The 15961-nt window shown below is 52.7% G+C and overlaps 3 protein-coding genes across 6 annotated transcripts in view; 1 reads left to right on the forward strand and 2 right to left on the reverse strand.

Annotated features, from left to right (window-relative positions):
- The window catches only part of LAMB3 (laminin subunit beta 3), a 62850-nt gene extending 49442 nt beyond the window's left edge, over nucleotides 1–13408 (reverse strand). The window contains exon 1 of the mRNA XM_035346878.1: nucleotides 12921–13408. The gene's annotated coding sequence lies outside the window, so the exon portion shown is untranslated. The remainder of the gene's footprint in view (nucleotides 1–12920) is intronic.
- TRAF3IP3 (TRAF3 interacting protein 3) lies at nucleotides 148–14702 on the forward strand. 4 transcript variants are annotated; one of them, XM_035346884.1, is made up of 17 exons: nucleotides 148–631; nucleotides 790–924; nucleotides 2950–3264; nucleotides 4312–4426; nucleotides 4883–4934; nucleotides 5142–5166; nucleotides 5481–5510; nucleotides 5719–5814; nucleotides 9370–9441; nucleotides 9709–9849; nucleotides 10445–10582; nucleotides 10751–10886; nucleotides 11478–11561; nucleotides 11640–11699; nucleotides 12223–12371; nucleotides 13442–13717; nucleotides 13907–14702. In XM_035346884.1, exons 3-17 carry the CDS (start codon nucleotides 2998–3000, stop codon nucleotides 13988–13990), a joined length of 1725 nt encoding a protein of 574 aa, XP_035202775.1. In that variant the 5' UTR covers nucleotides 148–631; nucleotides 790–924; nucleotides 2950–2997; the 3' UTR covers nucleotides 13991–14702. The 4 variants fall into 4 exon arrangements, with proteins under 4 accessions (XP_035202775.1, XP_035202776.1, XP_035202779.1 ...); XM_035346885.1 differs by having other exon boundaries at nucleotides 148–924; nucleotides 13604–13717; XM_035346888.1 differs by lacking the exons at nucleotides 148–631; nucleotides 790–924; nucleotides 2950–3264; nucleotides 4312–4426 and having other exon boundaries at nucleotides 4918–4934; nucleotides 5142–5297; nucleotides 5361–5510.
- Nucleotides 14703–14793: 91 nt separating this feature from the next.
- On the reverse strand, nucleotides 14794–15939 carry C26H1orf74 (chromosome 26 C1orf74 homolog). Its single transcript, XM_035346893.1, has one exon. The coding sequence runs from the start codon at nucleotides 15872–15874 to the stop codon at nucleotides 15056–15058; it is 819 nt and encodes a 272-aa protein (XP_035202784.1). The 5' UTR covers nucleotides 15875–15939; the 3' UTR covers nucleotides 14794–15055.
- Nucleotides 15940–15961: the final 22 nt, after the last annotated feature.

The raw sequence follows: 15961 nt of genomic DNA on the forward strand, positions 1-15961 counted from the left end.
CTAGTTCGAATTTTGTGCCTTCTCCACTTGAGTATGCGCAGAGCCCTTATCAAGCATGCAGCTGGTTAAACCGACCTTGCTGCATGATTTGCATTAACGCAGCTTTCACTTCTCTAAAGACCTTAATGAATTTCTGCCATTTGCGACTTCTCCTCGGCTGCTGAAATGAACTTTTTTTTTCCCCTTCCAATCTGCAAGAGGCCTTCAAATAATAGCATTACTGCACTTGGCTAAGTCTGGATTTCTTTACCCCAAAGCAGCCCGGAGAGATTCGGTCAGCCGGTGCCACAGGCAGCTCCTTGGACGAGCGCTCAGCCTCCAAGTGTCAGAGAGCGATAAAGGGAGATGGCCCGAGAGATAGCCGCTGGCTCTGCGTGGAGGGAAGCCGCAGCCTTTGGCACCCCGAGATAACCCGGTCCCCCCGTGCCGGGCGCGCGCACCCCCAGCCTCCCCGCCCGCCAGCAGGACAGGAACCGGGGCTGCGGCTTCAACGTTTCCTGTTTGACAGAAAGAAAAAGGGCGAGGGAGCAGCACCGTGAAGTCGCTGGCACCACGATGACAGCGGCAGTGCATTTGCACCCCACAGCCCCACATTCGCCCTGCTGCTCCTTGGCGGACGAGTAGGAGCCAGGTAAGTGCCCGCGGCACTGGGGCTGCCAGCGTTACCCTGCTCAGCGCCGCACACCTTTTTTCCACTTTTTTTACCCCGCTCTCAGCCTATATGATTGACACGGGGAGGCTGTAACATGAACTGGCAAGAAACATTTTTTTTGTTTGTTTCCCTTGAAGCAAGAAACGTTAACAACTTGGAAAGCAAAGATAGAGGACACGTTTGTTAATTAAGAGAGGGTGATTTGGGGTAACAGAAGAAGGAAATAAAGTATTAGCTTGTCAAGAAGGCCTCAACAGTTTGCTCAGCTTGGGGTGAGTAATGGACCATGCATTTCTTTAAGCTTTACCTTGCTTTAAAGCCCATTTTGGGTTAACCCATCGGTGGGTTGGCTGGGTGGGCTGGGCACGGGGCCACGCTGCTTCCCACCGGAGGAGCCAGATGGCCAAGGCCTAGGTGCACCATGCAATTAGGCCACTTCTGAAATTATGAAAACCTAATCAAAAAAAAAACACTTTTATCATGTCCTGAAGAGTTTGGAGCAGGTTTGTCTGCTGATACGTGTTTTGTCGCAAGCTGTGGAGCTTGCTGGGCATTCAGGCAGTGTGCTGTGGGGTGCAGGTGGGCACCCAGGGCAGTCCGGTGGGGTGAAGCTGCTCACCTGGCCCCGCCGTGCCCACCGGGCAAGGGGACGCAGGCGTGTGAGCACAGAGGGGAAAGGCCCAGCTGGGCTCAGCGGGGTCATTACGGTACGGACACGAAGGCTGCACGGAGATAAGCTGCTTAGCCTCTTGTGGCCCCAGACCCCTTCAGCTCAAAGTACGTCGCAGTAAGAAACACCCAAACAGCGAAACACTGGTGGGACCCTTCAGTAAGCTTAAGCTAAAATTAGAGACGCTTCAGAAGCCATTTGAAGCTTCAAAGAGCGGAATATGCAAACAAATATGAATGCACAGCTCAGCAAGCACCGCCTCCTCGTTCAGAAGCGCTCGGCTGCAGGGCACCACGGCCCCACGCCCCGGCGGGCCGCGCGCTCGCGGCAGCGTGCTGCTGGCTGCGGGCTGCTGGAGCTTCCTGAGCCCTGAACAGGATCAGCCCCGGCAGCACCGAGCACAGGCCCTGCAGCGAGTAGTGGGTGCTAGCAACGTGCCTGTGTGACGGCACATCCTGACAGCAAAAAGACCGAAGGAGCAGATCTTACTGCAGACTAAAAAGCATGGAAGTGTTACATACGTAAATGGGTTTCTACTTGCTCACATTTTCCCCTCCCATTAGATGTAATGACTTCCTAATTGCTTGAGACAGAATGAGACCAATGAAATTTTTTTTTTCCTCCTTTCTACATTAACATGGCTTACTAAACATGAGAACAAAACCCCACATGCAACATGGCCCCAGGCTGAGTAGGGACAAGGACCACAGCCCGGGACCCTCCCAGCAGTGCTCTTGGGATGGCACGGGGACAATGAGCCCCTTCCCCACCCCTCATTGAGGGGCAGGAGGGATGCAATGCTTGCTCGAGGGAGGAAGGCCAGGATGCTGCAGGTTGTTATCCCTCTGCTTTCTGTTTGACTGAGGCAAAGGTCCAAATACAACCAAAGCCCTGTAAAAAGGAAAGCACGGGTGTCTGGCAGCCATGCAAAGCTGGAGGACAGCAGCACCTGGCAGCTCGGCTCTTTGGAGAGCGGGGACACATGGACCTGCAGGGCGCTGCCAGGTTCTGCACCCCAAAACACCCCCGGCCCCACAGCCGCTGGCTGCTCCTGACCCCTCTGCGCACAGGAAGGCAGCCACCACTCAGAAACGCAACACCACTGCTTGAGGCGTGAATTACTCAATGGCGAGGCTATTTTTGGAGCTATTGAAAAAGTAGGGCAAAAGACAGGCACGTTTTAAAACTTTACAACAGAAACAGCAGCAATTGTTCTTCCTGTGTCTCCCTCATTTTCTTTCGGTTGGCTAAAAAAACTATAACAGCATGCACACAGAAATTTGTCTGAAAAACAGAGGGGTTTTATTTTATAGGGAAAACAGTTCTCCCAGAGGAAGCTGTGGAAGCACTACTACTTGGTAGTGAAGGCAACTTCATGAGCCTGAGCTCACTGTTTGCAGTTCTGCTCCAAGCATCCCCTGGGACAGCAGCCACCCCACTGAGGAGCAAAACCAGTGCGGGATGTTTTATGCTGTCAGCACATACGAGCTCATTTCTCCATGAACACCGCTCACATCCACTGGACAAGGACTCCAGAATTAGTCCATCTACAAATACCTCACATTTACTTAGCCTCAGAAATGCTTGCTTTTCACTCAAATCTCATCTTGTCCCTTGGTTTTGGCAGGACGGAGGCCGCAGGGCTGTGGTGGTGGCCTGGCAGCACAGCCCCAGCATGATCAGTCCTCCAGAGCGGGCCCGGCCGCGGCGCACGGGCGAGAGCTACGAGGAGAAGTGCGAGCGGCGGCACGAGACGCGTGAGGCCTTGCGGCGGCGGAGCCACCCGCCGAGCTGTCGCCGGCCCGGGCGGGCAGCAGAGGAGCTGCCTCAGAGCCCACGGCAACGCGAGTTCCTCCGGAGGAGAAACCTGTCCAGCACCACGGTGGGGGCTCCCGGGGGCCTCCATGTGCGGGGGGACCCCAGCCCCCCCGGCCTGCTGCAGGTAACGCCAGCCCCGCGGGCAGCTCCGTTCCTCCGGTGCCTGCTGCAGCACGGCGGCTGCTCGCCGACTGCAGCTGCATCAAGACCCAAGCCAAAGTGCAAAGTGAGAATGAACCCACAAAAACCTCGTGTTTCCTTATACACTGCAGAGTCAGGCACGGGTAAACAGCGATGCCTCCCTCCCAGTGCGTTCCTTTCCTGTTTTCCAAGCTAAACTTGAGCCAGATGGAGTGTTACTGCCATTCCTCTAAATACAGCCCCACGTCCTAGCTGCCAGACTAGTTTTGCACTTACATAAATTACTTTTCCCTCATGAAAACTGCACTCTGAACACCTGGCTTCCCCCAGCACCTTCTTTATCAGGAATGAGGATGCTCTGTGGTCCCGCTGCCTGCCCAGTGCTGCCCAGATAATGGCAACCCCACAAGTCAGAATATTTACAGAAAGGTGCAATGCAAAACACCCCAGAGTCAAGCAGATTCCCTTCTAAATTTGTATCCCATGCAAAATGAATAATTCCCCTGTCACGGTGCAAGTTCATCCTAGGGGCTTTGTGAATTTACGCTAGCAGAGACAGTGGAAGGCGAGGTGCCAGTGGGACACCAGCACACCCTCGAGCTCCCTTTGCAGCACAGGAGCACAGAGAGCAGTCACCTCCCGCTGCCACTTGGCTCAGGGGTTTAATCGCACACCAGGCAGCAGGAACCCAGGGCAGGCGTTCACACACACTCAGCCCCTGTGCAGTTTCTGTCCAGGACTCACTGCCATGGGGTGCAGGACCCAGCCCCTGCAGGTCCTCATCCTTTCCAAAAACATCAAGACGCTTTAGGGTTCCTTGTCCTGGTCCACCCAGCAGGCTTTCACCTGCTCCCCTACAGAGTTTTGGTGCTGCTGCAGCCAAGCCAGCAGGTCCACATGGAAACAGCCCTGGTTTCTCAGCATCTCTTTGATGCTCTTCCCTGACCACTGGAGGTACAAATCCTGACCCAGCTGTAACTCCTTGCCCTCTTTCGGAGAGACCCTGACACAACCCACCCTCTTGTTCCAGCGCCCATGGAGCCATCCCGCGTACCCCCCTGTGCTCTCCCCGCTCGACCTCGGCAGCCCCCTTGACGTTTCAGCAGAAGCCACCCCTGGGCCACGTATCTCCACAAACACCCGAGGTAGGTGAGGGATGCTCAGTGGTCGCACACTTTCGTCCAGCTCCTCAGTCTCCACGGAGCCGCTCAGCACCTCCTGCAGCCCCACGGCTTTACCATCCCGGGCTGAGCTCCCCCCTTTGGCTGCAGGCATTAGGAATATCTCCTTGTCAGCCGGCCCACAGCTCAGTGAGCAGAGCTCCCCAGCAGGTGCTCTGTGCTCAGGGCTCCCTGCAGTTGCCCCCAATTATCCTGGAGCATGCGGGCTAACTGCAGGCTGCAGAACTACACTTCTCTTTCCCCCTGAGCCCAACAGCTTTCTGCTTCTTGTCCCTGCCAGGCTGGGCACTAGTTAAGCAGCTTCCCTCGCCCCCAGACACGGTGCCCTTTGGGAGAGCTCAGCACACGCTCGCACAGAGAAGAGTTCAGGGCCCCTCTGCAGCAGGGCGTTGGGCACATCCTCTTGCTTTATTTTCACAGGAACTCAGACGCTCACAAGTGCAGGGGTGAAAGACTCGAGCCAGCAGACAGAGTAAGACGCATCCCCCCTCCTGCCCTGCGCTCTCAGGCCCCACGAGGCCACCTCGCATGGCCCAGCCCGTGCCTGTTCCCTGCACGTGCTCCACGAGTATCCACACCTTACTCCAGCTGGGGGGAGAGGCTGGTGCCCGGGCTATGGGCTGCTTCAGAAGCCTGCATCACCTTCACCTCACTTATGTGCTTTCTTTTTCCATTCCAGCTGTGGAACAGCAGTTTTAAATAAGGTAAGCGAAACACATGGATGATGACTAGACTTGAACTCCTGCAAAAGGGCACGGCTTCTAAAATTTCTGGCCAGAACACCAACTGGTGATAAATTTCCGTGGTTTCCTGAATAATGACATGGCTACTCCAGGAAAGACAGGCTCCCCTTTTCTGCGCATCTACTGTTTTCATTCAGTAACTGCCCTGATTTGAGGTGCTGCATGGCAAAGATGCCATAAGGAACTGCAGAAAGCATTTCCACTTCCCCGGAAATGTAGATGTTTATGAACTGAAACAATCCCGTGGACTGAAACATTTCCCCTTTCCCTTCCAGGAAATCATACAGCTGTCCAGCTACCTGAAGGTAGGCACCACGCACCATAAGCACTTCCCTGGAGAGCAGCCCTTGAGCAAGCACAGCCATATGTTTGTTTGTTATTAAACAAAGGGGTGCCATGTGCCCAGTGTTAATGCTGCCAAGAAAGCACACGAGCAAGCTGCTGGACCCAGGAATACCCCGAGCCCCAAGGGGCCCCCAGGGGGCCACCTGACCCCACTTCATTTCCCCACAGGAGGCCCTGCACCGTGAGCTGCTGCTGAAGCAGAAGATGGTGATCCTGCAGGAGCTGCTTTCCACGCTGCTGCAAGCCTCTGAAAAATCCTGGCAGGTAATAGGCGGCTGCTGGGGCTGGGGGAGGCTTTGCCATGGCAGGGACTGGCTTACCCATGCCAGCAAAAAAACCCACGTGCCTCCTTTTCCAAGTTTGAGCTCTGCCTGGCCTCAGTGCGTTACAGGTTTGGAGATGCTGCAGGTCTGAAATGCAGCAACTTTGCCACCTGGAAGACAAGGCGCTGTGCTGGACTGGAAGCAGCTGCTTGCTTTTCCTCCCTCCTTGCTCTCCCCTTCCTTGTCAGGGCAGGTTGAACACAAACTCAGAAGGAAGTTAGGGGGTTACGCTGTTTGATTTCTTCCCTTTCATCGCCCCCCTAAAAATTGCAACAGCATTTACCTTGCTTTCAGATTAACAGAAGGTGTAAAACCCTTCTCTTCTGTAAAATTCTGAGGTGTTTTTTTTTTTTTTTAGCATTTGTTTTTCCCACCTTTGCTCAAGTAAAAAGACAGTAGAAGTAGTTAAGGGGACGGGGGGGGGGAATAGACCGAACCCAAGCAACCACCTTCCACTTTTTTTTTTTTTTTTTTTTTTTTCTCCCAGTCAAGTCTTAAGCCAAATTTTCCTGGCCAAAATAAAAATTTTAGCTGCTCCAAACTGGAGCACCTGCCCAGCCTGGGGTATGCTGCTGAACTGTGGCCATGCACCGAGCCTTTTCCCCACAACTCAGACAAAATCCTCCAGGCAGCACTGAGCTAGGGCTTCCCCTCCTCCTTACTGTATTGGGAGGTAAGATGAAGGTGATAAATTTTAGGACTTGTTTTATGGCGACCTGTGAAGTGCTTTAAGTGGGGTTATTAAATCAACTATTAATATACTGTTTGTTGTGCCATCAAAAAAAAAAAAAAAAAAAAAAAAAAAAAAGTGGTTTGAAGGTTCTGTTGGGGCAGAAAAGCAAACGATAGGATGAGATGCTGTAAAAAAAAAGTGTTAGATGTACTGTGGTTAGAAACTTCCGCCTTCGCTTGCTTCTTCAAATATAATGCGAGCAGGAAAAAACACTGACACACACTGCAGGAAGTAGCCATGAAACCTCAGATTAGAAACAGGTGGGTGCACTTTGCTTCTTGCTATCTCTGCCGCAGAAGGGAGGCTTTGCTGCTCCCTTTTGCCTTCAACCTTTCATCAAGGACTAAAAATGAACTCACTGCTGGCCCTGCAGCCACCAGGGGAAGGCAGGGGCTGTGCTAGGAGGGGGTCGGAGGGGCAGGGGCTGCTCGGGAGGCGCGGACAGGTACAGAAGCGCGAACTGTGTCTGGGTGGGATGCCCCATGTGTGCTGCAGCAGTTTTTAAATCCTTCCCAACGAGCCAGCAGTAACTCTGGAAATGGCCACACAGTTGTTTTTTAAGTTATTGCTCGTCTTCCTGGGTGTTTGTGGTTTGATGGAGCAAGAAAATGCTGTGCAGGAGGATGGGGGCATCGCTACCCCACAGGGATGGGTCCCCCATTCCTCCTCCCCGTGGTTTTACCTCCAGACCGGAGCCTGTCCCACCACAGGTCCAGCACTTGGACCCCATCGGTTGTAGAACTTGCTTCATTGATTCAAAAACACTGCCAGGTGCAGGAAGCTAAGTCAGTCACCCCATGGTTATTAAGAATAGTTACTTCTGAGCTGTTCTCTTCTTAAAAAAAATTATTCCTTTAAATCATTTGCTTCCTTTTCTGACCCCTAAAGTTGAGCCTGGCTCTTGGAAATGCCTTAGAGACCTGCTGATTTTAAGCCCTTTGTCATATCCAGTGCATTCCTGCGACTTTCTGGACTCATTTTTCTAGCACAGGCATCAAGTTTGGGCAAACTGGAAGTCCTCCAGAAACAGCTCTTAAAATTATCACTTTAAACCAGCTACTTAAAATGGCCAACAGAAAGGAGTATCAGGGAAAATTCACCAGTCACGGGACAACCAGACCACTGCGGCTGCTGGCCAACAACAGTTTTAAAGATGTGTGTGGCACTTAGGTGACAGCCGCAGAGAAATGCAGAATAGTTTTCAAGCAAAGGTTTTGGAGCTACCCAGTCTGGTAACTTCAGACTCGAGGGCTTTGGTGAATTCAAATCCAGCATTTGCAGGAGTGGCCACATTTTGAACACAAGCCCCAGTCCTCTCTGACTGCATTTTTGTCCTTGGGCTCTCATGCAAGGATCCCCAGGTGGTGTTCAGAACAGCATCACGTGAGACACTGCAGAAGACAGGAAAAAAACAACCGCCATCCGACAGCGGTAGCAATAAGGTTTTGTTATTGTGGGGTGGTGTTTTTCTGGGGGTAGTGGTGGTGTTTTAAGCCAGCTCCTTTCATGTCAATAATCATCAGCACAAGGGCTTGCCCAAGATTAGCTCACACAACTTTTCTGGTCAGAGGCATGACTTCTCATGCCCTCCCACGCATGTGCACAAGCCCACTCGCCCCTCGCTGACATGCTGTTCTGGCAACAGGCAGTTTGTTCCATTTAGGGAAATCTCAATACCGTATGTTCTTTCACCAATTTGTAAGCTGTATCCTCATTAAAGGAGTTTGCCAGCACATTTCTGCTCCCAAGCGTAGGAAGGGCCTGGTGCTCCATTGCCTGGTACTTCGCACAGTCATTTACATCTGTGCACAAGGGCTGTGAACCACCACCACCACCCTCCCCTGTGAACCTCTGCAGAGAGCAGAATGAAATGAACTGCAGAGCAAAGTTAGGCATAATACTCCACATTTAAAAATGCTCTTCAAAATTCCACCTACTTTCTAAGGGGATATAGCCTTCAGGTTTCATTGTATTAACTGAACTGGCAAGCTTTATTCTTTGTGACTGTAAACTGACTTCTGTGCAAATGTGAACAGTGCTAAGACACCAGAGAGTCTGGTTTTGCTTGGGTCTGACAGCTCTTCCCGTAACATCAAGGAGTTGCTTATTCAGAGGCTTGACTTCAAACAGAAGCAAGCAGAGATGATACTGATGTTCTCAGTATCAGTGGTGGAAAAACAGCCTACGTGAACTCTTTGCTAGAAATTTTATCTGAATTTGCATGCAGTCTGGTTTCACAAAACCTAAGTAAAAAGTCTGACTAACACTGAGAGGAGATGATAATAGGGAAAATGAATCACCACTACTGCCATCCATCCTCCTGCCCAGCTGCTCGATGTCACAACGCAGACCCGGGCCATTTCCCAACGCCAGCAGCAGGAGCAGAGCTGGCACCCACCGGGCTGCAGGCACCGAGCGGCGCGGGCAGGAGCAGGGAGCACGGCCGGTGGGACAGACGGCAGCCGTGTGCCCGACAGCCCCATCCCGCCTGCTGAAATCGCCTCATCTTAGCTTCTCCTACTGCAGGCGCCTACACTCTGCCTCCGCAGGGTTTTCCAGTGCATAAAGGTTTTACTTCCCCCCATAACCCACCCATTCTGGGATTGTGAAGGATTATTTGAACTCTAAGCGTTGAAGATTTTGACCAAATTTAGCCACAATATAGAAGAAAAGGGAGAAAGAGAACAAACAAGCTGACAAAACATCGGAGGCATATTGTATGATTTGTGAGTTACACACGCTGAGCCAATTGTTTTTCCCCAGGGTCAGCTGAACGAAGACAAACTGAAGTGCAGACTAAGGGCCCTTGAAAATCAGCTGCAGGCTTGCACCCAGGTAATGCCTGATTCTCTGAGAAACAACCACTGGTGAAGAAAGGCATGAAAATGAAATACTGAATCATGTAATTAGGTCGGGTCTCAGTTTCCAGAGCAATCTGATTAGATATGGATCTGAAAAGTATTTCTCCTCTTTGCTGAAGCAATGTTTCACAGTAAATTAACAGTAGCGCTTACACACTGTGGATTTGCTAACATTCAGGCTTAGCAAGATTAGGAATATGCCAGGTAAGACCCTTTGAGCACTTCTGTTCCTCCATTAAAGAGTTACCCAAAGGAGTGCGTGAAGAAGATCCTGATAGAGATGGAGGACCAGAAGCAGACCTATGAGCAGAAGGCAAAGGCAGCGCTTCAGAAGATGCTCGAGGACAAACTCCAAGCAGAGCAGCAGCTGCAAAACTCTCAGGTAAGAAATGTTTCACACCTGTTTGTTTGTTTTTTAAGTTACCGAGTAAGGGCAGTTTAGTGACAACCTGTGTTCATGTGAGCCCCGCATCAGGTTACCAAGAACAGCACATCTGGAGACGTACACCGCTGCTCGGCAGTTGGAAGTGTGTTCCCTTCCCTGCACCACTCCTCACCCCATCCCCTCCCCATGCCCACCGAGCCACAAGCCGCACGCAGCATCCAGCACACGAGGTCTCTGGAGATGCTTTCTCTGGCGTGACTTAACATCAAAACAGCTTTTTCCCAGAAGGCATCCTGCGGGTCAAAGCAAACTGCTGGCAGGCATTTTCAGGACACTAACCAAATCGTGTCCCAAACCCTACCAGCCTCCCCGTCCCCACAGAGGATCAGAGCTGCAGGTGCTGCCCCGCAGTGGGCCTGCAGCATCCACCCCTGTATCCACCCTCTGCCCACCCAACAGCATCAGATCCATGCCAGGTTACGACAGGTTGGAGCAGCGTGAGGCTGGGGCAGCGTGAGGCTGGCCTCCCACTGGCCTCCCACGGCACGGTCCCACGAGCAGCAGGTCCACCCGTGGTCCCCACTTCCCCCAGAGATGCTTGGAGGTGACAAGGGAGGACCTGGCCCTCTGGAAAGTGCACTACACCACGCTCAAAGCCGAGTGGACCCAGATGACCAAGACACAGAATGAGCTCGAGAGCAACCTCCACGTTCTGCAAAGCAAACTGCAAGTATGTCAGCTCCCCTGCGGGAACAGCACCATTGCCCACCAAGCCTGCTTTTTCCACCTAATAATAATAATAATAATAATAATTTGGTGAAGCACAATTACTCCATCCTCCTTCATTCGGGTGCCCCCACAACGTGCCCCCACTGACACCGGGCTCCTCTCACCCCAGCACACGGCGGCACAGAACGAGCAGCTCCAGCAGGCCCTGGACCGCCTGCAGCAGGAACACGCCGAGCTCCAGCAGCGTGCCAGCGCCCTGCAGGAGGACAACCAGCTCCAAGCCGAGCACATCAGCACCATCGAAGGTACCGCACAGGGGGACGGGGCTGCTCCTCCCTGTGGAGGGCAGATATAAAGCAAATATAGTAAAGGCCTGATCCTGAAAGCGAGCACACCCAGAACAATCTTCCTCTGAGTGCATTGCACATCTCAGCTTGCAGAGAGCCTCTGGTTTCCAAAAGGGCTCCTAGAGTAGTTTCCAACCAGATTAGAGGTGTTTCAGGAAAGCCAAGTGACAGAAAGAGTGGAATGGAAAACCTAGAAAGTCAGAGATTAGTAAATGGTTCGCATGGCTATTTTAAAACAGAATTAACGAACACTAGATGGGTGGCAGTTCAACTTTCACAATAGTCTCACTCAAACGTGTTTAAAATACATTCAGTTAATTTATTCATGATTTAAGATACACTAGAAGAAGCTACCAAAACTGCAAGTGCAATTAATAGCTAAAAATTGCATTCCTTCAGAGATTAAATTTCAGTGCACCCAACAATATCCACTCCACTTTACAGATTTGGAGAAAGGGAAATCTGCCATACTTGCATAAAAACACACAGAGATTTGTTTCAACCTCCATTTTCAAACTGTTATTATTTCAGGTTTTCTTATTATTTCAGGTAAACTGCAAAAAGAACAAAATCAGAAGGTAACGTTACAAAGCCAGAAGCTATCCTTGGAGGCAACGATCAGCCACTTGCACAGTAAGTAACACAAAGAAGCACAGCACGAAAGACCTGCATTGGTGCTATGGCCAGTGACGGTGACTTTTATGTTCCCAGACCTGATGCAGAACCAGACCAACGAGCGGAAAATGCAGGAAGCGATGGTGCAGAGGAAAGGTCAGCAAACTTTCTAACTCCCATCTAGCGCTCCTCTAGCTGGACATGGGAATGTTAAAAGTGACTCTAGGAAAAGTCTTTGTTTAGAATAAAGGATTATTTTAAAACGGTGCGAAATTAGTTATATTTTGTTAGTTAACTTTAAAATTCAAGTGTATTTATGATGGCAAGTACTTAAAAAAATAAAGGGATTTCACTGCAAATTCTACTTCAGTGGCTATACTTTTAAAAAAAATATAGATTTATAGATAGATTCCAGTTTGTAACTGCAATTACAGCTGTACTTGAAGTAATAAAAGGCATTTTAACTCTCCCTCCCTTCCATTTCTGGCAACTACTTGGAAATACTCCTGTAAAGATGAGTAACCTGCATCTGCAGGAGAGGCAAGCTTATGATAACTAACTCGGCTCCTCTCTGTGCATAGCATGCAAATATTATCTTTAAACTGTGCTGAGTATACAAGATACAAAGCAAACTGGAAGCCAGGACCTGTTTCTCATCAGAAGCCTGACTGTTTTCTAGATCAGGTTTTCATCACCCAGAGCCCACCTCTCACTCCTGCCAAGGAAACACAAAATGCTCTGTTAAAGCACCCTGAGGAGGAGGCAGAAGAAAGCCTGAAGGCTGAGATACAGAAAAGGACATCCCAGCTTACAGCAAAGGAGAATGAGGTGAGGAAGCACCGAGTCACAGCTGGGATGGAGTCACCCTGCTAGGGACTGAGCTCCCAGGAGTGAGCAGACTGCTCCTGGTACCTGCTCCAAGGATTACCTTTGCTGAATTTTTCTTTTGATACCAGCCTCAGCTAAAGCCCACAGCACGTGTGCACAAGGCTGGGGCACCAAGCAGCTTTGTGACCAGGGCCACTGCTTCAGCAGCTCCTGCTGTACCTCTGCAGGTGAACCCAGTTCAGGGAGAGAAATAGGGAAACGCCAAAGCCATGCTTTAAGAGCTGAAGTCCTGAGCACGAATCAACCAGAGGAAAAGAACGGTTCACAAATAACACGAAGGGTCTGCTAACACTAAACAAACAAACAAACAAACAAAATCAACAACATAAAACTTGACCACGAAATACTCAGAGTTTCCTGACCTCTTGCATGGTCTCTCCCCTATCAGGGACTACTTCAGGACACGAAACCACAGCACAAACTGCGCCCTCTATCCGCCACCAACCGTCCGTAATTTCTTACAGTACAGTTTAGGTAATGGGGATTTACAAAATTAAAATTTGCAACATTCCATAGCAGACCTGAGAACGGCACAGGAGGAGGACTTGTCCTACAGCCCGACTGCAGCGAGTGCACCAGCGGTATCAGGCATCACCCTGCCTCAGCTAGGGACGGAGTTTGTGAAGTGCAACCCCAGTAATAGGGACCAGATGTGGGGACCAGCTGCAGGTGCTGGGGATGCAGGGCAGCCAGCACCCGAGGTGGCAGGGTCTTGCACCACGTGGGTGTTTGGGACTGAGGGTGCTGTCTGGGATTTGGGGACACGCAGCATGACTGAGGCACCTGCCCCATGTGTCCCACTGCTCTCACAGAGCAAAATGAACCCCCTCCCATGATTTCATACCCCATTCTTCCTCCTGACCTACACACGCGTGGTCAGAAAAAAAAATAGCTATTGCTGTTTTCTCCCATGAAAGACAGCAGCAAAAGCAAACAGGTCACGGGATGGGAATAACCAGGGCATGGCCTGTGTCACCATGTAACACTGAAATCTGCTCTGTCCTGCGCAGGTATATGTGGGCACACAGGTGGCAGAAGTCAAAATCCCCCATCACCAGGCTGCCCGTGCACAGGCGAAGAGCCACAGCTGCTGCGGGAGCCCTGCCGGTCTCGGTGTGCCCGGCCCCGCGGGGCTCGCTCCTGCTAACGCCCCCGCTAACGTCCCCTTGCAGTGCCAGGAGCTGCGCGCTGAGCTGGAGGCCCTGAGCGAGGAGTACCGCTCCTGCCTGACCAGGCTGCACCAGTGCCGGGACGAGCTCAACCACGTCCAGAGCAAGCCGGCAAAGGTGGGAGACGTCCCTCGCCCAAACCCTGTGGCACATGGTCCCAGAGCTTCCCTGTTGTTTGTTTCCACATTTGTCTAGGGCAAATCTCCCGTTTATTTGGGCAGTTTAAAGATGAGTGATGTTTGTTAGGAATAAGGAGAAGTTTCTTCTGCCCACCAACTTCCTGGTAATGCTTGCTTCTCTTTGCAGAGACAGCGTGGTAACTGGCTCCCTCTTCTGCTGGCAGTGATAGCAATGGCCATGGCCGCCTTCCTCGCAAACTACCAACCATGAGGCACCTTCTAAACAACTTCTGTTCAGAACTGACTTCTGCTTCACCAGCAGCAATGAGCAATGCACCTTCTGCTGCTCTTGTACTTAACCTGGTTCATATCCTGGGCTGGTCTCACTCCAGGCAAACTGACACGGCTCCAATAAACACAGGGAGATTGACCCTTCCCTTCACTGCTTTGGTTCTTCTTCTTCAGCTCAAGATTGCGCTGCCCAGTTCCTGCCCTGAGGGACAAAACCACTCAACCTGACACTCAAACAGCTCATGGGGGGTGGGAGAGACAGGGCAGCAGGGACCCGTTGTCCCATGTGTTTGGGAACCGTGTATGTATGTTTAGAGGAATACTCAATCCCCTTCACTTATTGGCTCTGTCCAAGGGAAACACAGAACCCTGGACCATTTTTTAATGCTATCTGACAAAGAACTGGTGCTCAGAGGGGCTTTCTGTATCACCCCCATGAACAACCCATCCCAAGCAGCCTCCCCACCACCTGCCCGCCTGGCCCAAGTTCAGCCACCATTCCTCCAGCCTGCCAGCAGCTGGTCTCATGGCAGCATCCCCGCAGCTGTGTCTGTTTCCTTCACGGTCAGCAGCACATTAATTCAAGAGACAGTGATTTTATCCCCTTTCGGAGCTGTACAGCCAGTTTTATGGCAGCACCCATCCCTTGTTCAAGTGCAGGCTCAGCTATGAGGTGTGTGACACCACATCGTACGAGTACTAAATACAGCATAGAGCCTACAATAAACTTTTTTTTTTAGATGTGGTGTTACCATTTTTATTGATCTTTTTTTTTTTTTTTTTTTTTTTTTTTTTATTGTTTGCAGCAAATAAATATACCCAACAGAGCACAGTCAGGATCCAGGCTGTGGAGCAGCTCTGGGTGCATTCACCCACAGACTTGGGATGTGCGTGGACTTGCAGCAACCGGCCTGAGCGGTCGGGGCCCAAGCTGCCACAGCACAGCCCCCAGTGCTTGGGGCCTCTCGGGAGCCTCTCGGTGAGTTTCTCACCTCACTCCCTGAGGCACGTGAGGCATGCGGTAGAAAGTCAGCATGTGTTTGTGTTATAAGGCAACTGCTGGAAGCGACACCACCTCGCTCGAAATGCAGAGGTCCACAAAGTCACTCTGCGCGCGGAACCTGTCCCTCAGGTCGTCGCACCAGGCGTCCAGCACTTCCCGCAGCTCCTCACAGAGGCTCTCGGGGATGCTGAAGGAGTAGATCTGTACCCCAAGCCCGCCCTGGATCCGGGGGCAGCAGGCCCGCACTGTGAACACCCTGAGTGGCATCAGCGCCAGGCAGTTCTCGCCACCCTCCTCCACGGGGAAGTGGTAGGAGGCCGGGTAGCCCAGCAGCACCCCGAACACGGTGCAGAGGTTCCAGCCGGCAGGGACGACCTCGCTGCAGGAGACGGGGCCGGCAGCGTCGTCCTCGGCGGCCTCCAGGTGGGCCAGGAGGGCGGCGAGGTGATCCCTGATGGCCTGGGCCTGGGCGGGCCCGCAGAGTTCGGGGCTGCCCCTCGCCGCCGCCACGTCCACGAAGGGCCCGGGGCGGGCGCGGAGCGCGGCCTCCAGCCGCCGCCGGGCGCTGCCGGGGTGCAGCAGCAGCGCCGAGCCCCCGGCGCCCAACAGGTGCAGGCGGCGCGGGGCCAGCCCGGCCTCCCGCAGCCGCGCCAGGTAGTGCCGGAGCTCGGCGGGGCCCGCGGCGCCGCAGTCGTACAGCAGCGCCGGCTTCAGCCCCGCCGCTACCGCCAGCACCTCCCCGGCCAGATGCAGGGCTCGGGAGGCCGGCAGCCGCCGCCGCCGCCGCCCGGTCCCGGCCCCCAGCGCCTCCCGCGCCGCCGCCACCAGCTGCGGGGCCGGCAGGGGCTCCAGGGGCTCCATCCCCCGGAGCGGGCCGCGAGCGGCAGCCGCCGCCCGGCACCAGGCTTCCGGCCCGGCCCCCGCGCCACGCCAGGCAGGGGCGGAGCA

Source organism: Oxyura jamaicensis, chromosome 26 (genome assembly GCF_011077185.1).
Source record: "Oxyura jamaicensis isolate SHBP4307 breed ruddy duck chromosome 26, BPBGC_Ojam_1.0, whole genome shotgun sequence".
In the NCBI taxonomy this organism is placed as follows: Eukaryota; Metazoa; Chordata; class Aves; order Anseriformes; family Anatidae; genus Oxyura; species Oxyura jamaicensis.

Excerpts from the sequence above, each read along its gene's own strand:
- TRAF3IP3 (XM_035346884.1), top strand. The coding sequence starts at position 2,998 with ATGATCAGTCCTCCAGAGCGGGCCCGGCCGCGGCGCACGGGCGAGAGC. Across the intron at positions 3,265-4,311 it reads GCCCCCCCGGCCTGCTGCAG|CGCCCATGGAGCCATCCCGC; the intron begins GTAACGCCAGCC and ends CTCTTGTTCCAG. Across the intron at positions 11,700-12,222 it reads AGCGATGGTGCAGAGGAAAG|ATCAGGTTTTCATCACCCAG; the intron begins GTCAGCAAACTT and ends ACTGTTTTCTAG.
- C26H1orf74 (XM_035346893.1), bottom strand. The coding sequence starts at position 15,874 with ATGGAGCCCCTGGAGCCCCTGCCGGCCCCGCAGCTGGTGGCGGCGGCG.